Below are 20491 nucleotides of genomic sequence, written 5' to 3'. Positions count from 1 at the left end.
TCTGTCTCTCTCTGTCCCAAAAATAAATAAATGTTGAAAATAAATAAATAAATAAATAAATACTTAGGTCAAACACGTGAGCTCTGTAATAAAGATGGACGTTTCCAGCAAAATAGGTTTAATTGGCTCAGTCAATATACAGCATTTCTTGCAACTGTTACTCACAGCACTCCAATAAGTAAGTAAGTAATAAAATAAAGACGATGCCCTGGGGATTCAAGGACTGTAAAAGAATGTTTAAGGTAACGTATGCTACTGGGGTGTCTGGGTAGCTCAGTTCAGTGGAGCATGTGACTCTTGATCTCAGGGTCATGAATTCAAGTCCCACGTTGGGTGTGGAGCCTACTTAAAAATAAATAAATAAATACTACGAGTAAGTTTCATTTGTAACCCAACTCATTTTTGTCTAATGCCCGCTTCGAAGCTAAATTAAATAATATAAGGTAGAAATGCGGGTAACGGAAGGGAAGGGGGAACCTTTTGCAAGCACCTGTACTGCAAGGCTGGAAACATGCAGACACGGTTGACATACAAGGTTTCTTCCTACACTGATGTTGGTAGACAGGTTTTACCACATATTACAGTAATCATCTAGTCAGTCAGGGAAAGAAAAATATCGCATGACTTCACTCATATGAGGACTTCAAGACAGAGAACAGATGAACATAAGGGAAGGGGAACAAAAACAATACAAAAACAGGGAGGGGGACAAAACAGAAGAGACTCCTAAATATGGAGAACAAACTGAGGGTTCCTGGAGGGGTGGTGGGAGGGGGGATGGGCTAAATGGCTAAGGGGCATTAAGGAATCTACTCCTGAAATCACTGTTGCACTGTATGCTAACTAATTTGGATATAAGTTAAAAAAATAAAATTAATAAAGAGTAAAATAAATAACTAAATACTAACTAAATAAAGTAATCATCAATATAAGCAGATGCCAAGACTAACTACTAGAAGAAAAATGGCTACAAAAAAGAAAGCCGGTTCAAATGAAAACGGCATAAAAAAATCTACATAGAATCTGTGCTATAAAATCGCAAAGGCTGATACTTACCCTTCGATTCCTGTTCATTTGATCATGTCTTCGATACACCTGTTTCTGGAAGTGTTCACGCCTTCTTTTCATTGTTAAAAACCTGACACAAATCATAAACGGTGATATTTTAAAACAACAACCTTTTATACTGAGTGAAATTATGTAAAATGTATGTCTTCAAGCAATATTGTTTTATTATACATATTTAAACATCTGATTGAAGACCGAATGCTAGATGCGATTAGAATACAGAATAGTGTTTCGCTAAGTGATTTTCAGCTTAGGGGTGCATTTTTATTCACCGCATGCATAGCAAAGATCAGAAGTTAACCAGGCAATTGAATATTTCTATTTAAATTTTTATTTCAGAATAACGTCAGCAAGACAGCATTTACAGACTCAGTGTTTTGTTTCCTCGAAATTCATACGCTAAAGACCTAACCCCCAATGCGACAGTACCTGGAGGAGGGGTCTTTTGGGAAGTAATTAGGCTCAGGTGAGGTCATGAGGATGGGGTCCCCATGATGGGATTTTGTGTCCTTATAAGAAGAGGAAGAGCCCAGAGTTTGCTCTCTCTCCACCATGTTAGAACACAGAGACAAGGTGGCTAGACAGGAAGAGAGCTCTCACCAGAACCCGACCATGCTGGCACCCTGATGTCAGACTTCCAGGCTCCAGAACTGTGAGAAATAGATTTCTGTTGTTTAGAGTACCCAATCTGTGGTATTTTGTCATGGCAGCCCAAGCTGAGGAAGACAACAGCAGACTAGGAAGCTATAGGCCCCTTTTTGCCTAAGATACACACTCTATTAAAAATAACATATAGGGGCGCCTGGGTGGCGCAGTCGGTTAAGCATCCGACTTCAGCTCAGGTCATGATCTCAAAATTCATGAGTTCAAGCCCTGCGTCAGGCTCTACGCTGACAGCTCGGAGTGGAGCCCGGAGCCTGCCTCGGATTCTGTGTCTCCCTCTCTCTCTGTCCTTCCCCCACTCACACTCCGTCTCTCTCCCTCTCAAAAATAAACGTTAACAAAAAAATTTTTTTAGTAAAAAATCAATAAATAAAACCAACATATAGACTAGACTACCTCTGTAAGAACTCCAGGGACCAGCTGAGAAACTACAGCACTCTGGCTATTGTAAAACCAAGAAGGGATTCCAGTGAATGGGGGAGGAATGTTCCCCGCGTTTACTGCACCTATTTTTGTCCCTCCCCCTATGCAATGAGCATAGAGCAACCGCGAGGAAACCCCTGGACTAGGGCTCCACCCTTGGGATGGAAACTAAAGAGGAGACCATGTATCCAATGTTCTGGTTTCTCTGGGGGCTGCCTGAGGGGCTAGTTTTTTTGTTTCACCAGACTCAGAGCATTAATGAGACCAAGGCCAGAGTTTGGAAGCTACTGAAAACAGAGGCAAGCAGCATATCAGAGCTGCAGTTCTGCAGGCAGCTGCCAAGGGGAACAAGAGGTTATAAAAGGTTTGAGAGGTGCTAGAACTCCCCAGACAGTAGATTTCCCCTGCGCGAAGCCAGAACGTAAAGACTGGGAAAAGTGTTTGTTTTTTCAAATGCGCAAATCCCGGCAAAAATTATAAGACGCACAAAGAATCAGAGACTTGGTCCAATCAACCAAAATACAGCTACAGAAATCAACCTTAAAGGAATGCAGATCTATGAGCTACCTGACAAAGAATTTAAAATAATGATCATAAAGATGCTCAACGAGCTAAAAGAGAACACAGATACACAACCAGAGGAAATCAGGAAGATGATGCGTGAACAAAATAGGATTATCAGCAAGGAGATAGAACCTATAAAAAAAGAACGAAATAAACTCTGGAACTGAAAAATACAATAGCTGAAACGAAAAATTCATTAGAGGGGTTCGACAGAAGATTGGATTAGGCAGAAAAAAGAATCAGCAAACTTGAAGAGGTCATTTGAAATCATTTCAAGGTCATTTGAAATCACTGAGTTGGAGAAGCCAGAATAAAAATGAACAAAGAAAAATGAAGAGAGCCTAAGGGATTTATGGTATATTATCAAGCAGGCCAATACATGCATCATGGGAATCTCCGAAGGGGACGGAGGAGCAGAGGGGGTATCTGAAGAAATAGAAGCAACCCAAATGTCCATCAATAGATAAATAAAGTATATACACACAATGGAATATCGTTCAGCTTTCGAAAGGAAGGAAATCCTGTCACAGGCTACAAACATAGATGAACCTTGAGAATATTATGCTAAGTGAAATAAGCCACTCACAAAAACAAAAACAAAAAGGAACACTACATGATTCCACTTACAGGAAGGATCTAGAGTAGTCAAATTCACAGAAACAGAAAGGAAAATGGGAAGTTATTAACAGGTATAGAGTTTCAGTTTTGTGAGACGAAGACGTTCTATAGGTCTGTTTCACAGCACTGTGAATATACTTAACATCACTGAAGCGTAAACCTGAAAATGATGAAGATGGTCATTTTATGTGGCTTTTTACAATTTTTTTAAATAAAAAACCCAAAATTCATAAACTTGTAAGATGTTTCCAGTTGGTCTAGACCTTGAGGCATGTAGCCCAAATTTCTCCTTGCACTGATTAGGGAACTGAGATCCAGAAATATTAAGTAATTTGCCCAATGCCCTTAGTGACAGAATTGGGACATAAAGCCATGTTTTCATATTCTTATGTTGTCTCTACTCACTCCAAGAAGGGCCGTTTCCTTAAAACTCACGGACCAGATTCTCACTGGCATCATCTTCCAAGAAGTAAGAAAAATACTAACAATTGAGTAACAAATGAGGCTAGGGAATAGTGAAGAATCTGGGAACAAAAATCGGGGAATCAAGTAATTAGTCTGAAAAGACTCCTGTTTTTCAGAGTGATGCATAGTCAATTAGGGATTTTAGACTCAAAGATCTGATCTGTCAATCATCATCAGGTTTGAATCTGTTTCAAGAATGACTTGGAATGGTGGAGTCGTAATAAGATGTCAGTGATCACTCTGTAGTTGGAGTTTAAATGGCAAGCACTCTGAAACTAAAAGGCTCATATCCTCTGAAGCTGTTATCTGTATTTAGAAAAGCTTTCATCAGGTGGACAGCCCAGCTCATGTAAAGATAGGTGCACTCTGCCATTCGCTTCATGGAAATTACTTAGTGGAGGGTACAAAAGACAGTTTTTCTGCACGCTTCTCTATTTACGTATCACTTCAGCCAAGAAAGAAGGCATCTGTCTATGGATATAATTAACCACATCAGAAAAGTACTGAAAGCTGAAATCTGGTATTTTTGGAGTGTCACAAATCCAAACCCACATCCTGCTTACGATAAATTCTGTTTAGAGTTTTTGAGAATCATATTGGTTTTTTCAGAATTGAAACTCGTTATTGCGAGTCTCCATAAATAAATAGTATTCTGAATAGGCTCTCATTCTTTATTCCAGAGATTTGCACAACTACCTTTTATCCAAACCACACTGGGCTTGTACGTTGGTGACGTATTTGAGGCAGGAGTGTACTAAACACTTCTGGTTTGTCTTTATCTTCTGGTGAAGTTGGCCTGAGGGGAAAATTTCACGTGAGGGCATGAAATTACTAAAGTCTTCGTTTCATACTTGGTGCAGAAGCCAACTCCAGGTCTGAAGAGTATTATTACACCTAACTGGTCAACTCATGTATAGTATTAGAATGGAAAATGATGGAGTTGAAGAATTAATCTCCAAGGGATCAATTATAAGAGTACACGAATTTTCTGTACTTTATACGTTCTTTTATAACAGTTCTGCATTTGATAACTTTAATGTTAACCAAGCAAATACTCTTATTTGTGCTGAGAATACAAGAAATTGTAATAATAGAAAATAAAGGAGAAACAACTGAACAGAATTGTGCATTAAATTTTAAAATGGACAGTGACAGAAATAATGTCATCGTAAATGGAACTGCAGCACCTCGGTGGAAGTATTATGCCACTTGACAGACAAAAATGACCATATAAAATAAAGCAAAACATAAAAATCTTGAAGAAACGCAGAAATATTAATTGCCTACCATCAATGTTAAGCATATTTTAATTTTTATAGCAAATTATTCGTGTACTGTTAATGTAAGTAGGATGAGGCCATTAGCATTAAAATAGTGCCTACATCAGTCATTGTCTATATACACAATAACCTATCCCTACATTTTGGGGGGAAAATGTAGCTGAAACTAGCAATTCTGTGCAGTTGTTAATATGTGCTAAAATATCTGACTAGACATTTATGGGCAATGAAAGCTGAAGGCAATCACTGAGAAGTTTGAACTGAATATAAACTTTTACTCAATTACCTAATCATACTACAAGCGTCTTGTCGTTTTTAAAACTCAAATAATTTGCAATACTATTAAATTTCTCTCTCTCTCTCTCTTTTTTTTTTTTTTTTTTTTGCTAGGGCAGACAGACCTAACCTATCCGTTGTATGAGGCAAGTAAATGCACATGATCTATTCTAAATGTATTCAGAAGGTGAGTGTTGCATCTATGCACAGAATAGCATCCTCTCCTATGGTCTGATTCAAGAAAAGCAGAAAACTTCAGCTACCCAAAGACACGCCTATCATTTGTATGCCGAGGACTCTCTGAAGACTTTTCGAGAAGGAGACAGAGAAGGAAAGATAGAAATTCATTATCAGAGATTATATTATCAATGTAGCATAGTCTGTTGTTACATTAGCTAGCCTAGAAACCGGACAGTTTCAAAGGGAATGGGACACCAAGTCAATGTATTTTGATTGTTGGGAAGGCTCAGTAGGAAGGGCTGAGTACATGGGGCTCTGCCAGGGAAAGCCCACCTAGATGAATCAAGTTAATGAGGGCACATTGGGAATCTGGATGATACTAGAGATGAGCAAGTTGAAAGAATATTGATGCCATGTATACGTTACCTCCATTCTATTAATACCTTAGTCCCAATGCAACATCTATTACAAAAACATATTCACCCATTAAAATATAGATATATAAAGTACATTTCCATATTACTCTACACATTATACTAACGATTAAATATTTATTATGTCTTTACCTGTCAAATTCAGACTCAAATTTGGGTGATGTTTTGAATCTTTCTACTGGTGAGTATCTTCGATATCTCCCTGATTGGCCATGATATCTCCCTGGTAGGAGATGAGATCTCTCTGAGGAGAAATAAGATCTCTCTGATGGGACAGGAGATCTCCCTGATGGGAAATGAAATCTCCCTGACGGGACAGGAGATCTCCTTGACGGGAAATAAGATCTCCCTGACAGGAAAGGAGATGTCCCTGATGAGACAGATCTCCCTGACCAAACAGGAGATCTCCCTGATGGGAAATAGCTCCCTGATGAGACAGGAGATCTTCCCGATGGGAAATAAGATCTCCCTGACAGGAAAGGAGATCTCCTTGATGGGAAAGGAGATCTCTCTGACGGGACAGGAGATCTCCTTGACGGGAAATAAGATCTCCCTGACAGGAAAGGAGATCTCCTTGACGGGAAATAGGATCTCCCTGACGGGAAAGGAGATCTCCCTGATGGGAAATGATATCTCCCTGATGGGACAGGAGATCTCCTTGATGGGACAGGAGATCTCCCTGATGGGACATATCTCCCTGAGGAGACAGGATATCTCCTGGATGGGACAGGAGATCTCCCTGATGAGAAATGAGATCTCCCTGATGGGATATGAGATCTCTTTGAATGATCATGAGACCTCTCTGAGTGACCATGATATCTCTCAGTGTGGCCACGAGATCTCTTTGATCGGCTAGGAGATCTTTCTGGGTAGCCATGAGATCTTTTTATTTGGGCATGAGATCTCTCTGGCTTGTCATGAGCTCTCTCTAATCGGGCATGAGATCTCTCTGGCTGGTCGTGAGCTCTCTCTAATAGGGCACGAGATGTCTCTGGCTGATCATGAGCTTTCTCTAATTGGCCACGAGATCTTTCTGTTTGGGCCCAAGATCTCTCTGACTGGTCACACGATGTCTCAGATTGCTCATCAGAACTCTCTGACTGGCCACGAGATCTCTCCGACTGGCCAGGAGAACTCTCTGACTGATCACAAGAACTCTCCGACTGGCTTTGAGATCTTTCTGAATGATCTTGGTTTTCTGACGATTGGCCTGGAGATGTTTCCAATTGTTGCTGACTCTCTTCCGACAGGCTCCCACTCCTCTCTGTTTGGGAGCTGGAATTGTCATTGCACTTCTCCTGCAAAAAATCACAATTTTGCAAGACAAACATAATACTGTTTTGTCAAAGCCATTTCTACGGACAATTTTTTTTTTTTTTTAAGAATTTCATTGCTCCTACTTTTATAAACAGTTTTCAGAACTAATTTGCAGAGAAAACTCAGAGCCCATGTCACTGGCACAAAGAATATCACGCGTATAAAAGTTTAATAGAATTAGGGACACCTGGGTAGCTCAGTTGGTTAAGCATCTAACTTCAGGTCACAATCTCATGGTTTGTGAGTTCGAGCCCCACGTGAGGCTCTGTGCTGACAGCTCAGAGCCTGGGCCCTGCTTCGGATTCTGCGTCTCCTTCTCTCTCTGCCCCTCTGCCGCTCACACTTTGTCTCTCTCACTGTCTCTCAAAAATAAATAAATATTTTTAATAAAAATATAAAAGTCGAATAAAATGTTTTAAATATAGGGGCGCCTGGGTGGTTCAGTCAGTTAAGTGTCCAACTCTTGATTTCAGCTCAGGAAATGCTCTCACTATCGTGAGATCGAGCCCTGCATCAGGCTCTGCACTGAACGTGGAGCCTGCTTGGGATTCTCTCTCTGCCTCTCCCTCTGCCCCTCTCCCGTGCTCGCTCTCTCTCTCTCTCTCTCTCTCAAAACAAACAAACAAAAAAAAACGTTTTACATATAGAAAATTTGTTACTTTGCAAATCTGGATATATTCCAAGGTGTTTTATGTAAAGAAACAGATTCTGTGACTTTACAGCTGAAGAGAGACAGAATATTTAATATTTTGTAGGACAAATCCCTCGAACCAAAGGAAAGTATTCAAAATCGTTCTATTTATTCCTCACTTGCTTGGGCTCATGAAAAAGAAACTCTCTCTTCAACATAAATTAATACTTACTTCTAGAGAGAAAGACAAATACGTGAGGGGAAAGGTAGCAACAAAGAAAGCAGAAGGTTGACTTAATACCGTTCCATAAATGAATCGGCCTGGCAACAAGTCAGCCTTTCTGCCTTTTCCATTTTTAAAACAAAAGGGCAGCAGAATGAACCAGCCACGTGGAAATAATGAAACCTTTCACAAATCTCTACGATGTTATATAAATGCAAGAGGATGAAACCATATGGACCGCGCTGAGAAATCAAGCTTTCCACTAGGAAATATTGCCTGGCAAACAAAACATGCCCTAGATGCACCATTATGACTTTCTAACAGAACACGAGCGGAAGCTGAGAGCAGCTGTTAAAAGACAGGAAAGTACTGATACAAAGAATATTATTCACATAAAACTTAAGTAAAATGAAAAATATGACAGGGGACCCCAGGTGGCTCCAGTCGGTGAAGTGTCTGACTCTTGGGTTTCAGCTCAGATCACGAGCTCACGGTTCTTGAGTTCGAGCCCCATATCGGGCTGTGCGCTGACGGTGCGGAGCTTGCTTGGAACTTCTCTTTCTCTTTCTCTGCCTCTACCTGGCTTGCTCTCCCTCCCTTAAAAACTAAATCAACATAACAATTTTAAAAAACAGCTCTTCACTCTCACTTAAAAAAGGAAAAGAAAAAAGACAAATTTGTTACTCCGCGAAAGCACAAAACCATACTTACTCTCCAGCCTTTCTACCATAAAACAGAAGGAGACTGGGTAAAATGCACAGGTACCTCTTCCCTTTTCTAAGCGATTAGTGTTGGCAGCATAGAGACGGCAGGAAGGATTGAGACCCATCTCCTAAAGACCCACATGCAGCAAATACTTCCAAAGGAGCCTGCACGATTTTTAGAAATGTTTTCATCCACTTGGCTATGACAAATTTCCCCCCTTCAAAAATGAAACGCACGTTCGTTTTCTTATAAACAACAGGTACTATCAAAAGAAATTCTGCAGAATACATACAATTGTATTCCACTGGTATCGAGACTAAATCTTGTGCGGTATAAAACCAGGTTATTAGAATTTCAACACATGATTGAAAACTATAATTGTTATTCAATTAATCGGTGAAATAATCGTGCTTAAATTTTAATATATTTCTTGACCTCAGAGTACTTTTTTTTTTCTGGTGAGTTCTGCTATAATGACGGTCTCAAAAGTCTCAAAAGTATGAGAGATAGAAAGGTGCCTTAGGGGCACTTGGGGGACTCGGTTGGGCGTCAGACTCTTGATTTCAGCTCAAGTCACGATTTCACGGTTTGTGAGTCCGAGCCCCGCATCTGGCTCTGTGCTGACAGTGCGGAACCTGCTTGGGATTCTCTGTCTCCCTCTCTCTCTGCCTCTCTGTCTCCCTCTCTCTCTGCCTCTCTGTCTCTCTCTCTCTCTCTTTCAAAAGTAAATAAATAAGCATTAAAAAACAGGCTTTAAATTTGAAAATACTGAGAATTTTTGGATCACTATATTCTGCACCTGAAATTAATATAACACCGTTGTTAACTATACTGGTATTAAAATTAAAAAAAAAAAAAAAAAGGCAGGGTGGGGGGCGCCTTCGTGGCTCAGTCGGTTAAGCGTTCGACTTCAGCTCAGGTCATGATCTCATGGTTCATGAATCTGAGCCCCAAGTCGGGCTCTGTGCTGACAGCTCGGAGCCTGGAGCCTGCTTCAAGTTCTGGCTCCCTCTCTCTCTGCCCCTCCCCCGCCCCTGCTCACACTCTGTCTCTTTCTCTCTCAAAAATAAATAAACATTAAAAAAAGAAGTAAATACTGTTTTACAATAATTCTCAGTTCATTTATGCACCTCAGACATTAGCAGATATAAACTCATATCCTTCTTTCCAAACGTTATGAAAAAACTCCTCACCCTACAGATTTATAGGTCACTTGTTAAACCAAACTGTCTCAAGTCCTCCCAATTAGAATGATCACAATATACAACGTACACATTAGAACATATATTGCAAGTTGCCTGGCACTAAATTCTTTTATCTTTTTCTCCTATCCCCACATATAATATTTGAAGCAGGCTTGCTCTAATATCTTGCATAGCACCTGCACAGGGTGGACATTTAGTCAGTATTTGCTAAATCAATTTAAATTAACCCTTTATTTGAAAATGCAACATGATGCCCTCCAAAAAAGGAAAAGACTGGTGTTTATGTAATCTGACCCAAAATGGTTTAATTTCCCAGAACCACCATGCTTTTTACTAAATGGCCACATAATGCCTTAAGAAGAATCTGCTTAGAGGCCCAGCCGAAAGAGTGGCATGAATGTTAGCTTATGAATCTGGAGAGGAGGATCTCGCAAACTCTTGTCCAGTGACTGGCTCACTTACACAAGTTCAGAGGTGATGAATTTGTACAACTATAGTATGCCCCACCAGTTGGACCCAGAGTGTATTTCATATCCTGTATCATCTGACTTCTCGGGTTTTTTTTTTTTTTTTGTAAGTAGAGTTTTTCATTTCTTTTCAGGTTTTTATTTATTTTCGACAAAAAGAGAGAGCGAGAGCATGCATGAGCTGGGGAGGGGAAGAGACAGAGGGAGACAGGATCCGAATGGGGTTCTGCGCTGGCAGGAGAGAGCTTGATGTGGGGCTCAAACTCACAAACTCAGCCGAAGTCGGACGCTTAACCTACTGAACCACCCAGGCCAGGTGCCCGACTTCTAGTTTTTATGATTCATTCACAAGTCTACTAAAGCTGTTTTATACTATACCCAAAGATCAAAGACTCTAGATGAGGGCAAAAATGAGAATGATTATGCAAGACAAGTCACAAAACCAATCATCTACTTTGGCGTTTTGTAAATTCAAAATTTCTCGCAATGACTGAAAATAGCAAAAATTAAGTGTTTATTAAAAGTTACGGAGGACAAAAATCAATGAACAAATATTGGGTTTCAATTATGTTCAAGGCGCCATGTACTATGAAACAATCTCTGCTCTCAATGGAACTGAAAATAATCTTTAATATTAAGAATTATATTAAATTTAGGACCGTTTATATTGGTTAATTCTCAGCATTTACATTTACCTGATTATCTACAGGCTGCTCGTTTGAAGTGCTTTGTTCAGACTTGAACTCAGAAGATTCTTGGCAAGGTTTTTCATCTTGATTTCCTTCGTCAACGTTGTTTGTGAATTGTGAGAGTCCTTGAAAAATGATTATTTTCTGTATTTTCAGTCAGTAAATTCAACATACTGTTCAGAAGTATTATCTGCAATCTCACTGTTTCAAGGCTATGCCCTGGGTTTTGCAAAACGTGACATTTCATTAGTGTGATATCATCTGAGAGTCTCACTGAATTCTAGAACAGTCTTTGCCCTACTGTTCCTATTTGCGTATCTTAATGTACTAGTCTTCGTTGTATGCAATACCTCAAATTTGTTTTCATATGACAACAAAGTTGGGGCATGGTATCTGAAATTAACTGCAAGAATACCCTAACTAGAAGAAGGAGAGATGGAAAAAAAACTATCTGCTTTGTATTAACCATACGAATATTCGCCTCAGTTGTCTGCTGTGCTTTGGGTGTAAAGACAGGTGCAGAAACAAAGAATATGGATCTCCAAAAGGCTCACAAAGATCAATTTTACATTTAGTTAGAAACAGGAGAATGGGCTACCTCCCCATTCTTAGCAGATTGGTTCCTGTAATAACCACCATCCCTCCTTTTCTCAGAACCCATTAAGCCACTGAAAGTTTCAGACAAGGACCGTAATGACGCTGGGTAGGAACTGGTGGGGGCTTAGAGCATGCACACTGTCAGGATGGTTCCAGGCTGCTGACTAAACCATGGAGATCCGTAACCGCTGAACAGACTTCTCTACAATGGCAAACTGCAGCACGTTCTTATTAAAATATGCACACTGCACTAACCGATGGGATTGGCAATACAAAAAGAAGACCTTTTTCATGCTCTTCTGTACTCTGCTGTACGAGCGTTCATTTTTTTCAAAATCTGGATGCCATGGTGCTCAGGTTACTAACCATGCCTTTATGCCTCCTGTGTTACCTCCCCAAAGCAGAACGGGACCAACAAGCCAGGCTTGTGAACTGGCGCAAAATATTTCTTATTCTCCTCGTGCTCTCCCTTAAGGAAGTAACACATAGGAATTAAAATTTTGTTTTCAGGGGCGCCTGGGTGGCGCAGTCGGTTAAGCGTCCGACTTCAGCCAGGTCACGATCTCGCGGTCCGTGAGTTCGAGCCCCGCGTCGGGCTCTGGGCTGATGGCTCGGAGCCTGGAGCCTGTTTCCGATTCTGTGTCTCCCTCTCTCTCTGCCCCTCCCCCATTCATGCTCTGTCTCTCTCTGTCCCAAAAATAAATAAACATTGAAAAAAAAAAATTAAAAAAAAAAAAAAAAAAAATTTTGTTTTCATTTGTCATGGCATACATTCTTACCGAACCAACATGCCTATTATTTTCAAGAAAAATCAAACTAGCAGCATAAGGCAATTTTAGAATACGTCCCAAGCTTGTGAATTGGCTTACCTAGTTATTCACAAATATTTCAGACTCTTCACAATGTTTGAGTTTTAGTAAACTTTTACCTTTCTGCTGGGGACATCTACGAGCATTTGATGGCTGTCTTGAAGTTGGGCTCCTTTTCTCATCGCTCTCTTTCCCTTTCTTGCTTGATTCACTGTTTACATCTTCTACCTTATTAAGCGTTATAGTGTCATCTGTGTTAGAAAATACAAAAAAAAATGAAGACAATAGAAAAAGCCGAAGTACAACGTGTCTCAAGTGAATAATCTATATTCTACCTCATCATACGTTAGAACACCGTAAAAACTGGAAGCCCTAAAACATGACACCTGTATAATACGGAACTTGTAAAACCATAACAAAGATCAAACAATGCAGACATTTTAGAGTCAGTTTCCTGAAACAACAAAGAGAAAGATTCCCGTTAAACAGATTTACAGTAACATCATTTATGCAAAAATAAAATTCCTTCACAGTGACGTAGCCTAAAGGGGAAATCATTTAAATGAATGATTTTACCAAGTGTTGTTTTAGCTTGAGAGAAACACAGAGCAGTAGAGTCATTCCTGATTAAATGTCAGTGCTAGACAATTAGTTACATTCATTTTTGTGACTTGTAAGAAAGGAAATAATAGTGATGGACGTTCACAGGAAACACCAAAGAGGCAAGGAACCAAGATTAGCATAAATAGCAGGGAGCAATCAGACTTTACCTTGTAGTCAGGCATGTTCTTAACGCTCTCAGATAGACAGCACTTACATGGCACGATTTGAAGGATGAGAGACACATACAACCTGCCTTAAAATCTCTCTCCTGATATCTGCGATGGGAAGATTTAAAAGTTGGATGTTCTATCAATGGATGCAAGCTTACTTAGGTCAAGTTATCTTTGGAAATGGGCACAAGCTGGGGCACCTGGGTGCCTCAGTCGGTTAAATGTCTGACTCTTGGGGCGCCTGGGTGGCTCAGCTGATTGAGCGTCTGACTTCGGCTCAGGTCATGATCTCGCGGTCCTGGGTTCGAGCCCCATGTCAGGCTCTGTGCTGACAGCTCAGAGCCTGGAACCTGCTTTAGATTCTGTGTCGCCCCCGCCCGTCTCTCCACCCCACCCCTGCTTGTGCTCTGTCTCTGTCTGTCTTTCAAAAATGAATAAACATTAAAAAAAAAAAAACTCAACAATCGAGTATCATTTCTTGACAAACGGGTTTTAAGCCCTGGTTCTGTCTGCCTGTCAGGAACCAATGGTTGTTAACGTCTCGCAAAGACATAGCCTTTAATTTTCGGTTCCTTGTATTCCTTCTGCATTCTCTTACCTTCTTCTTTTTTTTCCCCTCCGTTCTTTCCCCTGTTGTCTACATTTAAAGTCTGTACAGATCTCTGGGCAGAGTTTTTTTCTCATTACAGAGTAAGCGAGTGCACGAATCAAAACATCTTAGAGGACACCGCAGGAAGAGTTTTTCATCTCCAACCTCTCGCCCTCATCAGCCCTAAAATGGCTGCTACCCAGCTCTCAGGGACCCAGTGCAATGGGTGACTTCCTAAACAGGAGAGCAAAACTTCAGAGAGGAGAAAGGGAAGAGCAAGCTCCTTCCTGAGTCAGAGGTACGTTTCACAATGACACGAGAGAGTGCTCCGGGGCCAGTCTGCCTAGTGGCACTCCTGGACAATTCTCAGTGACTTAATTTTTCCTGGACAATTCTCAGTGACTTAATTTTTCCTGACCTCCCAGTCACCAAAACTAATGGCAAGCTCGGTCTTAGAGTCACAGAAGGATTAAACAAGGCAGAAAATGTCTTGGGGCGCCTGGGTGGCTCAGTCAGTTGAGCATCCGACTTCGGCTCGGGTCGCGGTCTGTGGGTTCGAGCCCCGCGTCTATCTCTGTGCTGACAGCTTGGAGCCTGGAGCCTGTTTCAGATTCTGTGTCTCCCTCTCCCTGCTCCTGTGCCTTGACACTCTCTCTCTCTCTCTCTCTCTCTCTCAAAAATAATGAATAAAAAAAAATTTTTAGTATCTTAAAAACTGAACAAGCATTTGTTGAGTGTCTCATGTATGTCAGGTCCTACAACCCGGTGCCCCTAAAAAGCATAATTATATTCCTTTGTATTTTAGAACGTGTTGAAATCACTATTTTACTCTTTGTGAACATTTAAAATGTACTCTGGTTTTTGTAGACACTGTCCTGTCATTTTTTAAATACTTAAAATACTAGAAACCTCAAAACGCGTGACTTAGGTTCCCCTCCATTTCTGACGGACTTTGTATATGCTTCCAGAACACTGAACGCAACACAGAACTGCACATCTGTACTTAGCTGTCGCTGCAACTGAATCATGAGCCACTCGAGAGGAGGCCACTGTTCGTCAGGGTACCCAGTGCCCAGCCCAGGGCTCAATACAGAATGGATGCTTTATAAACGTTTATGGATCTGGGACCCAATGCATCTAGCAAGCAGAAAGTAGTCATTTTTCTCTGACACTACAGTACTTTTGCCTTAGTCTCCTGTAGACCGAGCAGCGCTGTGGCCAGTTCCAATTCTGGTCATATTTTTGCGTGACCTGAGCCAGCCAGGCGCCCCATATTTTTGCCTTTTATTTCTTAATTTTTTTTTAAATGTTTATTCATTTTCGAAAGACAGAGGGAGACACAGCACACGCAGGGGAGGGGCAGAGAGAGAGGGGGACACAGAATCCGAAGCAGGCTCCGGGCTGTCAGCACAGGGCCCGACGCGGGGCTCGAACTCACAGACCGTGAGACCATGACCTGAGCTGAAGATGGACGCCCAACCGACTGAGATACCCAGGCGCCCTGCCTTTTATTTCTAAGAAAACACTATAATATGTTCTGAAAATGTTTACTGGGACAAGGACAAAAATAAATTTGTACAGCCTTTTCCTATTTTATCACATCTTCTTACAATGAAAGTAGTAATCTTGCATTCAGTATACATGATACAGATAATATAAAATTATATATAATATGTGAATGATATAAGTAACATAAAATTTTTCTTTTTTTAATTTATTTATTTTGAGAGACAGTGCGAGCAGGGGAGGGACAGAGAGTGAACGAGAGAGACAATCAGTAGCAGTTTCCGTGCACTGTCAGCTGGGAGCCCTGTGTGGGGCTCGATCTCACGAACCGTGAGCCCGTGACCTGAGCTGAACACGAGAGTCCGCAGCTTAACCGAGTGAGCCACTCAGGTGCCCCCAAATTGCTTTTCTAAGATACATGTGCAGCTATCCAAAGACAAGTATGCATTGTTAAGAGTAATATTTTCACCTTAATAAAATCATGGGGAAATGTACTAGAAAAGTATGGATCTCTCGTCAACTCATAGAAGCAACATGTATTTGCTCCCTCGCGATGTATTTTTCTTGGCTTTGAACTGGAAGGGCCTTTCATGACTAACCAGTTTTGCCTGTTCCCCGTCTGTCTGAAATGGTATAAATATGGATCTGGGGAACCAACGTTTAAGAGTATAAGACAGCGAAATCAACAGCGAAAAAAGCACAGGAAGCATTAGGTTTGATTTCAGTGCTATTGATTCTCCTTGGCTCTGGAATTTCCACCCCCCCATTCAGGCTCCGGGTGACAGGGCAGAGCCTAGACTAAGGCAAATGAAGCACTCACCTCACGCATAATTTTTAGGACGCTCCAAAAAAAAAAAAAAAAAAAAAAACCTTCAGTATTTATAACACAATATTTTTAAAAATAAAAATTAATGCGGGCGGGGGTGGGAGAGCTCAGTTGGTAAAACATTCGACTCTCGATCTCGGGGTTGTGAGTTTGAGCCCCACACTGCGTGTAGAGATTACTTAAAAATAAAATCTTAAAAATGTTTTTTTTTTTTTAATTTTTTTTTCAACGTTTATTTATTTTTGGGACAGAGAGAGACAGAGCATGAACGGGGGAGGGGCAGAGAGAGAGGGAGACACAGAATCGGAAACAGGCTCCAGGCTCCGAGCCGTCAGCCCAGAGCCCGACGCGGGGCTCGAACTCCAGGACCGCGAGATCGTGACCTGGCTGAAGTCGGACGCTTAACCGACTGCGCCACCCAGGCGCCCCAAAAATGTTTTTTTTTTTAATCAACAAAAGAACAATCCCTGATGAATAAAATATCAACAACAGAAACCAGATCAGACCGTGTGGGTGCAACCTTGCCCCACTTACTTCATTCCAGTTACTTTCCTTACAGAAATACACGACCAGCCAGAGGGCTGAAGTTTGTCCATTTGATTTTTTAAAATATTTCATTAAAAATATCATCTCAATCATCAAATTTGTATTGCCTCCCTAAATTTTGCACCTTTGGCAAGGGCCTCACTTGTCTCACCATAGTCCCAGCCCTGCCCAGTGACCCAGTATTCTTTTTTAACAGTCATTTTAGGGATGTCTGGGTGGCTCAGTCACTTGAGCATCCAACTCTTGATTTTGGCTCAGGTCCCAGTCCCAGCATGGTGGGATCGAGCCCCACATCAGACTCCACACTCAGTGTGGAGCCTGCTAAAGATTCTTTCTCTCTCTCTCTCTCCCATCAAAAAATAAAATAAATAAAAGTTACTTTAACGCCACAAAATATTTCAGAACTCACAGTGGAGCCTGTGGCGGAGGGCAAGAAGCCAGACTCTGCAGTCTGGAATCCACACGGATTACGTCTTAGAAGAGTAAAGCTTACCGATACCCATCATTAAACAGATTGTTAAAAACACTTTAAAGGAAAAAAAGCAAGAAAATGTCTTAGGTACTATTCTGGGCCATTCCCCCTCAGGGGTAAAGGGGGGATGGCAGGGAATAGGAAATTTCCTCAACCTTATAAAAAGCATCCAGGAAAAACCCACAGCTAAAATGATGATTGACGGTGAAAGACTGAAAACCTTCCCCCTAAGATCAGAAACGAGTCAAGAATGTCCACTCTTAGCACATGTATTTAACATTTCATTGGCAATTCTAGCCAGGAGAATTAGTCCAGAAAAAGAAATCAAAGGCAACCAGATTTGAAGGAAAGAAGTGGAAATATCTATATTCTCAGATGTCATTATCTTACATAAAGAAAATCTTAAAGATACACACACACACACACACACACACACACACACACAAATTAGAGGCAATAAACAAGCTTGGCAAAAGTGTGGAACAGAAGATCCATACACAAAAGTAAATCCTATTTCTATGCACCAGCAATGAACTATTCAAATATGAATTTTTTTTTCCAAATATGAAATCAAGAAAGCAATTCTAGGGGCTCCTGGGTGGCTCAGTCAGTTAAGCTGACTGCAGCTCAGGTCATGATCTTACGGTTCATTGGTTCTAGCCCCAGTTCATTGGTTCTAGCCCCGCATCGGGTTCTGTTTGGACAACTCAGAGCCTGGAGCCTGTTTCAGGTTCTGTGTCTCTCTCTGCCCCTCCCCTGCTCGCATGCTGTCTCAGTCTCAAAAATAAACATTTAAAAAAAATTAAAAAAAAAAAAAAAAAGAAAGCAATTCTACCAAGACCATCCAATAGAGGAAACAATAGTCTTTTTTTTTTTTACCAAATGATGTTAGAGGACCTGTACATGCAAAAGAATGAAGTTGGATCTTAGCTCAACCATTTGCAAAAAAAGCAACTCAAAATGGGTCAAAGATGTAAATGTAAAAGACCAACCCGGAAAACTCTTAGAGGAAAACCTAGAGGTAAATCGTCATAATTTCTTATCTATGATACCAAATCATGAACCACAAAAGAAAAAAACAAACTGGACTTCATCCAAAGTAAAAATTCTTGTGCTTCAAAGGACACCATCAAGAAAGTAAAAAGCCAACCCAGAATACAGGAGAAGATATTTATGAATTGTATACCTGAGAGGGGTCTAGTGGCCACAATATGTTAAAAAAAAAAAAAAACTATTACGCCAATAAAAAGGCAAACAATCCTCTTTCATTTCAGAAGTCTACTCCGCCGGCTCCCTGCCACTTACAAGATCCTCCCTGACTGATCGTTTGTCGTTCTCGGCATTTCTAACAATTGCCCTCACAGCTGCTCCCGGTCTCAGATTTTAGATCTGAACCCCTGCTCCTTCCTCATTTCTGAAGTCCCCCCTACCTCCCCACTTATAATAAGGTCACCTCTCCCCCGCGCTGTGCCTTTCCATTTCAAAGTTTCACCCTCACTGCGCCCCAGCCCCCCACTTCTAGGATCTTCCATCCCTGCTCTACTTCTTCCGTTTCTAAGGTCTTTTGCTTCGCTCCAACCCCACTTCTAACGTGGGCTTTTCTTACTCCTCCCACCCCACTAAGGTCCCCCCCCCCCTTTCCTTGCTCCGCTTTCCTCTCTTTTTCTGGAAGCCTGGGTCTCTTTTCTCCTCCTCTACCCCACTCATCTCTAAATCCCCCCCACGACGTGTTCTGCTCCTCCCACGTCTAACATTCGCCTCTCCTGCTCTTCTCCACGCGCATGGCTGTCCCCTCTACTAATAAGGCATGCCCTCCCTATCCTTACCCACCTCGTTTTTTTGGCACTCTCTCCTCCCCTGCTTCTCCCGCCCCCTCCCCCCGCTGCAATCCCTGCGCTGCATCTACCCTCCCCCTTCCCCCACCCCACCACTCCCCCATACCTCCCCCCTTCCCCCACCCCACCACTCCCCCATACCTCCCCCCTTCCCCCACCCCTCCCCCTCCCCCACCTCTCCCCTCCCCACCCTTTCCCCTCCCCCCTCTTCCTCCTCCTAATCCCCACCCCCGCCCCCCCCCCCGCTCCCCGTACCGCATCCAGCCTGCCGCCATTTTTAAGTTTAGCGGTCCCTGCTCAGCTCTCCCAACTTCGTTTACGAAGTCCGCCCGTCTCCCCCTCCCCTTCCCCATTTCCAAAGCGTAAAGAGTTCTGAGGTTAGGAGGTTCGAGGGTGCCAATAGAGAGGAAAGGTGCAAGCGAAGAAACAAAAAACAAGCAAGAAACAAGCAAGCGAATACACCACCCCTTTTCTTGCTGCCCATCATCACTCTTCGAAAACTAGTCCCTAGAACCCAGTGATTTGCGACAGGCTTTCGGACTTCCAGGAGCATGTGGCCCCACATACGAAGTGGGCAGGTAGCTAGCTATCCACCCTTAAGAGAACAAAATATATGGAGACGGCTGGCTTTTTTATTTCCCTCAGCCTGAACCTTTGCAGCAATCGTGCCACACACAATTTCTGTCAGCTTCCGCCAACTTCCCACCTATTGGCTCTGTATAAAATGGGAGCAGAAAGGTCTGGGCTTGACCCAACGTACTTTACTTGGGGGCCTGGAACGGAGCTTTACCCAACTGGGGACCCGGAATGGGGCTTTACCCACTTGGGGGCCCGGAATGGCGCACAGAGCACTAGCCTCGTCTCGCCCAGCGGCATGTGCCTCATGGCGCCCACCACTCGAGGTCTTCTGTCCGAAACCAGTGAGCCCTGACTAGTTGGGGCTGGGGGCTGGGGTCTACATACCTAAAGCAAGAAAAGCCCTCTTTCCCCCATCGTCAGGTTCTTCCAGCACAATTCCAGAAAGCGTTGGGTTGAAAATCGAAGCCATCTTCACAGAGTAACCGCACACGGCTCTCAGCTAGTCTTATGTAGTGAGTGCGCCCCCTCCCTGCTCCGTAGGGTTCTGGCGAAACTTGTCACCCAATCACAGTCCTTTCCGTCACTGTTGCTAAGGCTCAGGGGGTGGAGCTTAGCAATTACCACGCCTTCCCCCACAGATCTCTGGACGGGATCTTGGCTCATAACGACAACAACAAAAAAAGACCCTCGCTTTTTTTTCCCCGATCTTTCTAAGAACCGTCTCTTGTCTTGTGCGTCCACCGTCCTGTCA

The 20491-nt window shown here is 42.2% G+C and overlaps 1 protein-coding gene across 2 annotated transcripts in view; it reads right to left on the bottom strand.

Annotated features, from left to right (window-relative positions):
* Positions 1–20491, bottom strand: part of LUZP4 (leucine zipper protein 4) — a 61698-nt gene that overhangs the window by 8150 nt on the left and 33057 nt on the right. The window contains exons 1-5 of one of the 2 annotated variants that reach the window (XM_047843902.1): positions 20125–20233; positions 12734–12865; positions 11215–11333; positions 6104–7269; positions 1057–1138 (exon numbers count right to left, since the gene is read on the bottom strand). In XM_047843902.1, coding sequence (XP_047699858.1) covers positions 1057–1138; positions 6104–7269; positions 11215–11333; positions 12734–12865; positions 20125–20209 — 1584 coding nt within the window. In that variant the 5' untranslated portion in view covers positions 20210–20233. Of the gene's footprint in view, positions 1–1056; positions 1139–6103; positions 7270–11214; positions 11334–12733; positions 12866–20124; positions 20234–20491 lie in introns of those variants that run through there. The other variant, XM_047843903.1, reaches the window with a different exon arrangement.

Source organism: Prionailurus viverrinus, chromosome X (assembly GCF_022837055.1).
Source record: "Prionailurus viverrinus isolate Anna chromosome X, UM_Priviv_1.0, whole genome shotgun sequence".
In the NCBI taxonomy this organism is placed as follows: domain Eukaryota; kingdom Metazoa; phylum Chordata; class Mammalia; order Carnivora; family Felidae; genus Prionailurus; species Prionailurus viverrinus.
The sequence above is the reverse complement of the archived record's forward strand: the minus strand, read 5'-3'. Positions and strand labels throughout refer to the sequence as shown.